Source organism: Corylus avellana, chromosome 2 (assembly GCF_965113065.1).
Source record: "Corylus avellana chromosome 2, dhCorAvel1.hap1.2, whole genome shotgun sequence".
Classification (NCBI taxonomy): domain Eukaryota; kingdom Viridiplantae; phylum Streptophyta; class Magnoliopsida; order Fagales; family Betulaceae; genus Corylus; species Corylus avellana.
In genome coordinates this window covers 13,298,226-13,309,720 of record NC_142491.1, presented here as the reverse complement: position 1 = coordinate 13,309,720, position 11,495 = coordinate 13,298,226, and the positions used below count along the sequence as shown (strand labels likewise).

The window sequence follows — 11,495 nt, the reverse complement described above, 5'->3', positions numbered from 1 at the left end:
CTGAAAAAACTAGAAGGCACAGTCAATGGATTGGAGGGTTTAGCAAGGGGGTGGTTGAGCCACCCCTGGACTCTTTTTCTAATTTTTATAATTTTATGAAGAATTTTTAGTCATTGGGGAATATTGTAAGTTTTGGGGGACGTTAACTCCGATCAATAGTTTTGGGAGGATATAGACAATGGGTTGGTAGTTTGAGGAGGTATTTATACTTTTTCCAAAATAATATATTACAAAAGAAAAAAAAAATTGAGATGCAAATATTAATTTCATAACTCATTAATGTAAAAAATATTGTTAATTTGTTGATTGAGTTGGGGATGCCTGGTGTGCGTCTTGACAGTGTAAGACGATGAATTGTAAATGGTGGCTTTTCCTCTAGCGAGAGCTCAATGTTTGAAGAGAAAGTAAAGGAAAGAGAGAATGGGGTGGACTCATTGGGGAGATGAAAACAAAGTGGCAGCAATTAAGTCCAAAATTTGCAAAGCTTATCAATCGCCTTCGGGCATTAGACTATCGTGAACACTTGTTGCCTAGTTATGGCTCAAGAAGAGTGAACATGTGGCGGTAGAAAAGCGTATCACAATTAGTCGTTCAACGGCATTAAAATTTGAGTGATAATCGTAAGAGGGTTTATATAAGACATATTTGTCTAAATAAATTTTAGGGTTGTCCGGCCACCTATTTAGATAGTTAGATCCCATATAGACTTTCACAATTGCTGTCCAAACAACTAATTGATAATATTTAAGTTGTTATATTGCTTGCAGTTATCATGCAAAAGAGAATGGTGTCTTAAGGAAAAAGAATATGGCTTCTAGGGTAGAACTAGGATCCAAACAAAAAGTGAAATTATCATTTTACCCTCACATTATAATGAACATGCATGTTCCTCTTCCGTTCTTTTCAACTAGAGAGGATTCTGATCCTCTAGGAGATGAGTGTGGTTACTTTTTTCACAAGGCTTGACTTTAAAAATGGGAGTCACGTTAAAGGCCCCAATTGGATGTACATATCGCTAAGTATTGACTTCCTCTCATTCAAATATGAGAGGGACATGGGCGGCCCTCAATTGGAGGGAAGCTCTCCTAGGGGCAGAAGCCGCAGAACCACCCATGAGAGGCAATAGCCCCCCACCGTTAACAAAAAGAACAAAATTAAAAAAATGTCTTTAGATTTATATTTTTTTTATGGGTTGAACTCCAAAAAATATTTTTATTTTTATTTTGCACCCATTTCAAATTTTGATTCTGCCCTCGAGGTAATCTTTGCAACTTGGACAATCGATTAGTTTCTTAGGATACTAATTCGCTGTAAATCACCCTAAAAAACAAAAAGATGAGGATGTAAATCAACATAATGGAAATTTCTTTAAGATGCAACATATTTTACATCTAGACGGTCTACTTTAAACTACTAGATTTTAAAGTATGTAATTTGAAAATATACTTTTTTAAAATTCTGTCAAGTATCTGGTAAAATTGTAGTTTAAATTTTAAACTCGTGCATTTTTTAAATTTGCCAATTACTTGTGATTTGATAATACCGATTTGTTTATGTTTTCAAATCGTAATTTTTTTAAAAATACACTCTCATACTATATTTTTTCAGCTATTTAGTTTGAGGATAAACGCATTTTTTTCCCATATGGTTTGAAATTTTGACAAATAGTTCATTGAGTTTTAAAAAGCAGTTAATCACTTCCTGTTGTAAGCAAAAAAAAATTAATTAATTAATTTATGCTTTGAAAAAAGTTGACAAAATCCATTAATGTGTTAAGCTGGGTGGCCAAACTACTCTCATGGCCTTGGAGGTGATTTGAGCCCTCCCTTTGAGCATATTTGGGGATGGCTAAACAACTTCTAAGGAAAAAAAAAAACATAACTTAACAAATTGAGCAATAGCTGAACCATTTAATTAAAAAATATTGTTAGAATTTAAAAAACTTCTTTGAAGTTATTCTAGAAAATCTAAATAAATGGTCAAAAGTCGCGGTGACATTTTTTTATGTGGCTCTCTACATGTGCCACCATGGATTCTTAGAAGAGATGGAGGTATAGAGAGAGATAAGACAATAGACTGTGAAAATATTATTTAGGATTCTTAGAGCTCGGAAACCCCATTGAACATACTGAATTGGTGTGGATTCCCTCCCATCAAAGCATGCGCAGGGTCGTCAATTATGATGGTGGAGTGCCGGAGAATGTAGATGCTTTGGAGCATTGCCATTGGTAGCAATTTTCCTCCATTAATGTTACATATCAAACAAACATTTCACAAATAATTATAAAATTGATGTGGCAAGAATTGATTCAAGATCTATTAGACTTGGCAAGTTAGTTTTGTAAGATATTTGTGGGATATTTGTATGGTATATAGCATTACCCTTTTTCCCGGTTGAGGGTTAAATAAGGTTTTTTTTTTTTTTTTTTTTTTTTTTTTTTCAATTTGAGGAGTAATATTGGTTGCCCAATCACTTTCAGCAGAGCAGCGTGAATTCAAAGATCATCTTAGTTCATTTGAATTGATTTTTGTCCCACCACTCAATAATGAATTGATTTTTGTCAATTCTCTCGGGGAACAATGACCCTTAAATTTCATGACAATTTTGGAAGGACTCACACTCTAAATAGTGATGCTTCTCTTCCAATTGTTAATTCCACTCTTAATTGAAAATCTCCAAACAAGATATGAAGCAATAAAAAATAACATGTTTCAAATAGTCAATTCTCTTGGTACTTCTAGTTCTAGTCAATGCATTTTATCAAAGTATAACTAAAACATTTCGGTCGAGATAGCCACCCCGGGAAAGATCTTCACCATGAGTAACCTTGAGAAACAACATGTTATTGTGGTTGACTAGTATTGTATTTGTAAGAAGAATGAAAAGTCTATAGATCATCTCCTTCTCCATTGTGAAATCGGCAGTGCCTTGTGGAGTGCTATTTTCAACTAGGTTGGACTAGCTTGGGTTATGCTTACGAGAGAAGTAGACCTTTTGGCATGCAGGTGAAGGTTGGTAAGTAATCCTCAAAGCGCGACTGTGTGGAAGATGGTGCCGTTCTTTTGTGGTGTCTTTAGAAGAAAATAAATAATAAAAGTTTTGAAGACAATAAGAATTAGTGATGGAACTTAAATCTTTCTTTTTCGAAACTCTTCATCATTGGACAGCTTCTTTAGATTTTAATATGCTTAGTTTTCATGATTTTTTTGACTTGTTTTCTCTTTCCAAGTAGATGTTTTCTCATATATACTCCATGTATACTTGAGTTGTATCTTTGCACTCTAAATGATATTTCGTGTATTTATTTTTTTTTTTTTAGTAAGTAATAATGTTATAAAAAGAGTAGAGGGGCGCAACCCATATACACGGGAAGTATATAAAAAGAGAGCGCCTAAGAGGGAGAGAACTGAAAGAAGAAGTTAAAAAAACTAATTACTAAAGGAGCTAGTCAAACGGTCGTCCAAGAGTAAAGAGTAAAGAAGAAAAGATGAATCAGTTCCTCTATAGTCCTAGTAGAGTCCTCAAAACATCTAGCATTTCTTTCAATCCATATACACCACATAAGACATAGAGGGATCATCTTCCATACTACCGCGTTTCGAGCACGTCCTCCCAACCACCAACAATTGAACAAATCCGTCACTCTGCAAGGCGTAACCCAATGCAACTCAAACCGACTAAAAATAGTATGTCAAAGGGTTCTTGCGGTTTCACAGTGAAGAAAAAGATGATCTACTAACTCTCCTGTCTTCTTGCACATACAACATCACTCCACCACCACAAGGTTCCTCTTACGCAGATTATCATGAGTCAAAATTTTGCCTAAGGCCGTGGTCCACCCGAAAAAAGCCACTCCCACAAGCACCTTTGTGCGCCAAATACTCTTCCAAGGAAACACCTCATAGTCAAAATTAGACAAGGCCTTGAAGAGCGACTTAACCTCAAACTTGCCTTTCTTAGACAAGATCCAACAAATACGATCCACTATACCTATAGAGATCTTGCAAGAGTACAACCGATCAAAAAAAGGAGCAACCAAATCCACATTCTAGTCCTGAACGGGACGCACAAAAATTACAATCCACTCTACAACTCCATTCCTCCAAGTAAAATTATCCTTCACCCAAGCTTCTTTATGTCTAGCGACGCTGAACAAAGACGGAAAGTCTTGCTTCAAAGAATTTTCTCCACACCAAATATCATGCCAGAAACGAACTTTCGACCCCACCCCCACCTCAAACCGAATGCCTTTGGAAAAGTTTCCATAATCCCATACCATGAGAACCCAAAACCTCTTTCGTGCACCACCCACCTTCCTGGTCTCCATACTTAGCTTTGATAACCTTGCACCAAAGAGCCTCACTCTCATTCGCATATCTCCAAAGCCATTTCCCCAGGAGAGCTTGATTAAACTGATGCAACTTTCGAATGCCAAGACCACCGTAGTGCAGGGGATGACAAGCTTGGTTCCAATTTACAAGATACACCTCAGACTCATCTCCCATCCCTCCCCACAAGAAATCTCTTTGGACTTTCTCAAACCTTTTAACTACACTCATGGGAATCGAAAACAGAGACAAAAGGTAAGTCGGTAGATTAGACAGCGTACTCTTGATGAAAGTTAAACGGCCTCCTTTAGAAAGGTACATCCTCTTCCAACCTGCCATTTGATGCTCCATCTTCTCAATCACATCATTCCACATAAACTGAGCTTAGCTTGAAAGAAACATAGATAAATAATAATAACTTGAAGAAACAAAGATATGATGAAACTGAGCTTAGCTTGAAAGACTCTCATGGGATCTGGTACATTTCTCCAGCCAACTAAAATACAGACAGAAGTGCCTTAAACGGCCTGCAAATTCAACAAAAACAGATTAGCTGGAGTCTTTAGAAGCAAATTGTGGTTTCCAACTTAGAGATAAACAAATATCAAAAAATTTAGAATGGAAATTCATATAAGGTCTAATCCAATAAAGGAACTTGCTAATATGTTTCCCACTAGTATTAACCATCAACTCTCTAAGATTGGAGACAAAATTTAGAACCTAAAAACATCATTTGCTCCATGACCAATGTGTTTCAAATCTAAGCATACCAAAGGGGAAAGAGTGGCTTGTAACTCTACATCAAAGGACAATTTTAGAAATTTCCAGGGAACATTTTCATACTTCAATATCAAGTTAGCAAATGTGGAACAGTAAACGACATCTCCTTACTAAAAGACAATGATTCTTCTTTGAGTGAAGACTCTATAAACATGAACATAATACCCATTGAGATTCCAATTATCTCTGAAAGGGAGCACTAATATGTAATTAGCTGTATTTTAATGCACATTGCTGAGAACAAAGATGTAATGCACCTACAGCCAATGAAAATTCAAAATCAGATGTAAGGAAACTTTGTTACCTCAAAAGGCTTCGGAAGATCACCGTTCCTTCCAAATCCTTCAAATCATCAATCTCTGTGTGCCTGGCGACCATAATTTTCTTCCTACTAAAGCCACAGGAATGAAGGTAACTCCAGAGTATCTTTTGTCTTTCTGATGAGTATCTTGAAGGGAGTATATATCAATTTTCCCCATACAGCAGGTCCCCTTGTGGTTCTACAATATATTCATTCATTGAACCATAATTCTTAAAATTTCTACTGCCATTTCTTCTTTTCAGTCTTTTTACTGATTTCTATTCTCATCATCATCCCACGGCACTAACAAGGCTTATTAACATGGCAAATCATTTGGAACCGGGTTCGGGGGCAAAGCTCTGGTTTTTTGTCAAGATAAATGCTATACAAACTCTCTATTTTACACTCCTGAGTGTTTACTACCTAATGTGACAGTTGCCACATCATCTTTCCACCACAATATTTTTTAATCCCATCCGGCCCCATCCCCTTACTCTCTTTCTGCAACTGCCGCATTATGGAGTAAATGCTTGGAGTGTAAAAGAAAGAGTTTGTACATAATTTTTCTTTTTTTCATATTCCCTAAGGATTTGCAAACCTAAAAATAACAGAGTCAACATCGAAAAATTATATTCCTCAACTTCCATGGACCACTTTGTCTCAAATCTTCCTTAGGGAATCCATGTATACTCCTGAAACAACCAATCTCAGTCTAATTAGAAAAGAATTATCACAATCACTAATGGAAGACATAGTAGCTGACATTGTGGCAACTAGAACAAAATTCTCCCCATTTCCTATGTCTATCTCGTACAGATCATGAAAAACCTCCCGCAAATCATGTATCAATTTCTCATAGAAAGACCTATTTGGAGAAATGACATTTATAGCGAGAACACCAAAATCACAAAGAACCAATTTAGCAGCCAAAAGAACATGCTTCCTTACAAATTCCAAAGGTGGAGCAACTGTACCACTACTTGCATCGCTCGAATCCAAATCGACCATAATAGCATCAAATTTGTTATTGATATCATTGCTATCATACAAGCAATTACCATTCTCTGCCTCATTAACACCAAAAGAACACAAATTGTGCCCATTTGCACGATATGCAAGTTTCTCTATAACATTTATTGCATCTCCAACAATAACCCGGATAGAATCATTACCATCCAAAGCAAAAAACCGCCGTGCAACCCTCAAAACCTCTTCATCAGCCTCCACCCCCACGACCTCAAAACCCAATTGGGATTTCAGAAAAGCAAGCAAAGCCCCACCCCCCACACCAATACACAACGCTTTCGGCCTAAATCCACTTCGAATCCGTTCCTCAATACAACTACTGATCGAAGAAAGACCGGCCACCATTGGCGCCAGATAAGGATGCACCAAAACATCAATATCCGGTTTGAAATCAACCTTTCCAACTCCCACATGATCAGAACCAAAATCTTCCTCTGGAACAACACGTATCTCAGTCTGAATCAAATTTGGCATCCTCTTGAACCTCAATCGCCTCCGAAACTCCCTCTTCGAACACTCACCCATCTCACTACTACCACTGTCAATTTCCACATCCTCAACCAACATTTCACCCGCGAAAGACCCAACACAATGCTCTAATACCACACTACAAACCACATTATCCTCGTATCTCAAAATGGGTATCTCAGGAATTCCATTTTTGAACAAAGATTTAGGAGACAACGCAAGCAAAAGAGGTTTCAAGCTCACCTCGAGGCCGTGGGGACTGTTGTTGATCGGGCGGCGGAAAATCGTTGGCAAACAATGATCGTTGATGGGTGGGTTTCCGACGAGGATTAGGCGTGAAACGCCGGGAGAGCTGAGGAGGAGCTGGAGGTGACCCGACTCGGTGGAGAAGATCCAGTCCGGTTCGCGGTGCTCGGGGACGAACATGGCGGCGACTCGGGGTGAGTCGGGGGGTTGGAGCTGTGAGTCGAGGACGGCGACTCGGAGAAGGGAGGTGGGGCGTAAGGGGTGAGGGAAGGTGAAAGTGATGAAGCGAGATGGGGTTAAGGTTTCGAAGGTGGCTGGGTCCATGGCTATCGAGTTGTTTTAGCTGTAAACAACGGGATTGAACAGAATAGCAAAAGTTTATTTATTTATTTTTTGTATTTTTCTGATTTTTTTACTTGTTTCGATTTTTCAGAATTTTTTACTTTTTCTATTTTTTGTCTTCATTTTTCTTTTTCTTTTTTTAGCTTAATATATTTTTGTCATTTTTTTTTTTAGGAATAATTCGAAATCTTATTGAAGCTCAAATAGAGCATATCAAGAAAGGAGGGGTGTTTCCTCCTTCCTAATAATACCACCAATATCTGGTGGAATACAATGCCACCTATATTTATCAATGACATGGGTACAAGCCTCTTTTGCTAAATGATGGGAAGCAGAATTTGCTCCCCTAATAACATGAACAAAACTTGACATTGCAAAATCGCTCTTACGCCATTGCACATCTTCCACAAAATGACCATAACTGCTCTCACATGATCCAGTGGAGTTTACTGCCTTCACAATCGTTAGAGCATCTCCCTCAAATATAACACTTGAAAATCCTAGCTCCTTTGCAAAGATCACGGCATGCAAGGCAGCAAGTGCTTTAGCTACTGTAGGGTCTGCTGTTATCCTTTTTTTGATCCCACAAGCAACCAAGAATTTACCATATGCATCCCATGCTAGTAGTCCTAGGCCAACACAAGAATTTTTGTGATCTATTGCAGCATCCCAGCTCACTTTTATCATATTCACCGGTGGAGGCTGCCATTTGATCATTTGAAATTGTTGTGTTGCACTGTCTGTCCCCTTAGGTTGTGCATTTATCCTCTGAAAGTACTCCAGACCAGCAATTGTATTCATGAATAATTGATTTGGAGAGATGAAATCACCCCCATGTACAACATTGTTACGCCTCAGCCAAACACTTCTAGCTAACACTGTAAAGAGCTCTAATTCTTCCTGCTCATACCGCTCGATCAGCTCTTCAAACAGCTGCACAAAGTTTCTATTTCCACATGTGCTCTTCTGTAATTTAATAGGTCCACAGCTCCACACATTAGACGCGGATGGACAAGACCAAACAATATGCTCCACACTTTATTCTACTAAATTACAGGTTGAGCACATTGGTGAATTAGTCACCCTTCTCTTGAACAAATTGGCTTTTGTTGGGAGAAGGTTGTGGCAGGCCCTCCATACAAATATTTTCACAGTGTTAGGAACGTTTAGTTTCCAGCAGACTTTCCATATCACACTCCCTTGTCCCTGCTTCGACATTCCCCCACGTGCCTTTGCTTGCCATTCAATAGCCAGATGATAAGCACTACGGACTGAAAACTGTCCATTGGTTGTACACCTCCATATTAATTTATCTTTAGGAACTAAAGGACTTAGAGGAATATTCTTTATCACTGCTGCCTCCTCCTCAGAAAAATTTTCTGAAATTATAGTGTTATTCCAGCCCCCCGTAGCCACATCAATAAGGTCGCGCACCATAGAGTTAGCCGCAAGAGTAATCAGTGGGGATTGGACAGAATAGGTCGTTGGTCTTGGTAGTCAACAATCACCCCACTCCCGAATGTCTTTCCCATCCTCTACCCTCCAGATTGTCCCATTCTTTATAATTCCCTTTGCTGAGATTATGCTCCTCCAAGCCAAAGATGGCATTTTCCCTACTTCAGCATCCAACACCATCACCATAGGTTAATATTTAGCTTTAACAATCCTTGCCACTAAAGATTCCGACTTTTGTATAAGTCTCCATATTTGTTTTGCCAAAAGCACCTTATTAAACAAAGCCAAATCTCTGAATCAGAGACCCCCCTTAGCCTTGGATATACCCATCCGCTCCCAACTCATCCAATGAATTTTGGACATATTCTCCTCGTGCCCCCACCAGAACCTTTGCATGAGCCTATTAATATCCTTGCATAAAGTGACCGGTAATAGAAACACCGACATATAATATGTAGGGATGGCTTGAATGACTGCCTTCAACATTATTTCCTTCCCAGCTTGAGATAGAAAATGGACTTTCCAATTTTGCAACCAATCCCACACTCGATCCTTGATATTCTTAAAGGCTTTTGATCTCGATTTTCCCACCAAAGTTGGCAACCTTAGATATTTTTCATATTTTTCAGTGGCTTGTAATCCAGACAGCCGGGTAATCTCATCTCTTTTTGCAACACTAGTATTATGACTAAAAAATAGAGAGGTTTTGTCCTTATTCAATTTCTGTCTCGAGGCAATTTCATATTTGTCTAATATCTTGGTGAGTCGTCTCCATTCCACCGAATTAGCCTTACAAAAAAGAAGACTATTGTCCACAAAGAAAAGATGGCTAATTCGTGGACCCTTTTTGGATGTAGGCACCCCTGTGATTACCCCATTTTCTTTTGCTCTACTTAGCATATAACTAAGGGCCTCTGCACAAATAAGGAAGAGATATGGGGATAGCGGATCTCCTTGTCTCAAACCTCTCTTTGGAATTATATAGCCCACCGGTTGTCCATTGACAATAATAGCATAAGTGACAGTTTGTACACACTCCATTATCAAATGTATCCATCTTGCAGGGAACCCCATCTTGCACATAACTGACTCCAAAAAAACCCACTCCACTCTGTCGTAAGCTTTACTCATGTCCAGTTTGATTCCCATATAGCCTACTTTGCTCCACATTCTGATGTGCATGGAATGTAGAGTTTCGTAAGCTGCTAATATATTATCTGTAATCAAACGCCCTGGAAGGAAAGCACTTTGAAAGGGTGATATTACATGAGGTAAAACCTCCTTGAGCCTATTAGCCAAGACTTTTGAAATAATCTTATATATTACATTACATAAACTAATAGGCCTATAATCTGAAACACTCTTAGGATTATTAATTTTTGGAATCAAAGCAATATGGGTTGAATTGATAATAGGCTCTATAACAGAAAAATTAAAAAAGTGTAGGACCGCTTCACATACCTCCGGACCTATGGTATTCCAATGTTGTTGATAGAACCCAGCAGTATATATGTCTGGTCCTGGTGCTTTCAATGGCGCCATCTATTTGAGGGCAGCTACAACCTCCTCTATTGTGAAGTTTGCCAAAAGTTTGCATGCCATGTCATGGGTCACCTTATTTTCCACTGCTGCCACGCATTCATCAATAGAATGAGGCCTTGCCGAAGTGAAGATGTTTTTATAATAAGCCACAAATGCTTGCTCAACCCCATCCGCCGTTATCCACTCCTGGCCGTTTCCATCGAAAATCTAAGATATCGTATTATGAGTTCTCCTCTGCGTGGCACACGCATGGAAGAACTTCGTATTGCGATCTCCATTACGAAGCCAATTCTCCTTAGTTCTTTGCCTCCATTTTGTGCCTTCTTGTTCTAAAAGCCCATTCACTTCCTCCCTTAGCTTTTTCAGCCTCCAAGTTTACACTCCTTGCCACCCCCTGCATCTCTTCAAGCTCTTTTGTTTTGGACTGGATAAGATCCTCTGTAACAAGGACTATTTTTTTAACCCATCGTAAAATGGAGCGCTTACATGATTGAAGCTTCCCGTGTACATTCTGCAATGGGTTCTCGCATCTTTGTTTCGCCTGCCAACCTTTCTCCACTTCATTCTTAAAATCTGGATGAGACTCCCAACTGGCTTCAATTCGGGAAGGTCGACCATCTCTCCTTCTGAAGCTGGCAACATCAACACAAAGAAGAAGTGGATTATGGTCAGAATTGCGCCTTGCCAACACCTTCACCTCTGAGCATGCAAAAAGTGAGAGCCATTCTGGATTTGCAACGGCCCTATCCAGATTTTCTTGCATAAAAGCATCATCCGGCCTACCATTAGTCCATGTAAACTTTGGCCTTGGAACCCCAAATCACTAAGCATACAATCCTCCAAAACTTCCTGAAAATCCACCATTTGTCTTCTAGTTTTAGATACAGCCCCCCTTTGTTCGGAAAAGCTTACTATCTTGTTAAAATCTCCCATATATAGCCATGGGATAGGGGCAAATGTAGCTAGATATCGAAGGAGTCCCCATGCTTCCCTTCTTTTTGCAACC

General features: G+C 38.9%; 3 protein-coding genes across 3 annotated transcripts; all 3 read right to left on the bottom strand.

Annotated features, from left to right (window-relative positions):
• Window positions 1-3,475: 3,475 nt before the first annotated feature.
• LOC132171716 (S-adenosyl-L-methionine-dependent methyltransferases superfamily protein) lies at window positions 3,476-7,485 on the bottom strand. The gene is made up of 2 exons (XM_059583104.2): window positions 5,414-7,485; window positions 3,476-4,856 (listed from the first exon to the last, which is right to left on the bottom strand). Exon 1 carries the CDS (start codon window positions 7,472-7,474, stop codon window positions 6,071-6,073), a length of 1,404 nt encoding a protein of 467 aa, XP_059439087.2. The 5' UTR covers window positions 7,475-7,485; the 3' UTR covers window positions 3,476-4,856; window positions 5,414-6,070.
• Window positions 7,486-7,705: 220 nt separating this feature from the next.
• On the bottom strand, window positions 7,706-9,133 carry LOC148587365 (uncharacterized). The gene is made up of 3 exons (XM_088512565.1): window positions 9,001-9,133; window positions 8,675-8,871; window positions 7,706-8,458 (listed from the first exon to the last, which is right to left on the bottom strand). The coding sequence occupies exons 1-3, from the start codon at window positions 9,131-9,133 to the stop codon at window positions 7,706-7,708; spliced, it is 1,083 nt and encodes a 360-aa protein (XP_088368691.1).
• Window positions 9,134-10,784: 1,651 nt separating this feature from the next.
• On the bottom strand, window positions 10,785-11,252 carry LOC148587364 (uncharacterized). The gene has a single exon (XM_088512562.1). The coding sequence runs from the start codon at window positions 11,250-11,252 to the stop codon at window positions 10,785-10,787; it is 468 nt and encodes a 155-aa protein (XP_088368688.1).
• Between the last annotated feature and the right edge of the window lie 243 nt (window positions 11,253-11,495).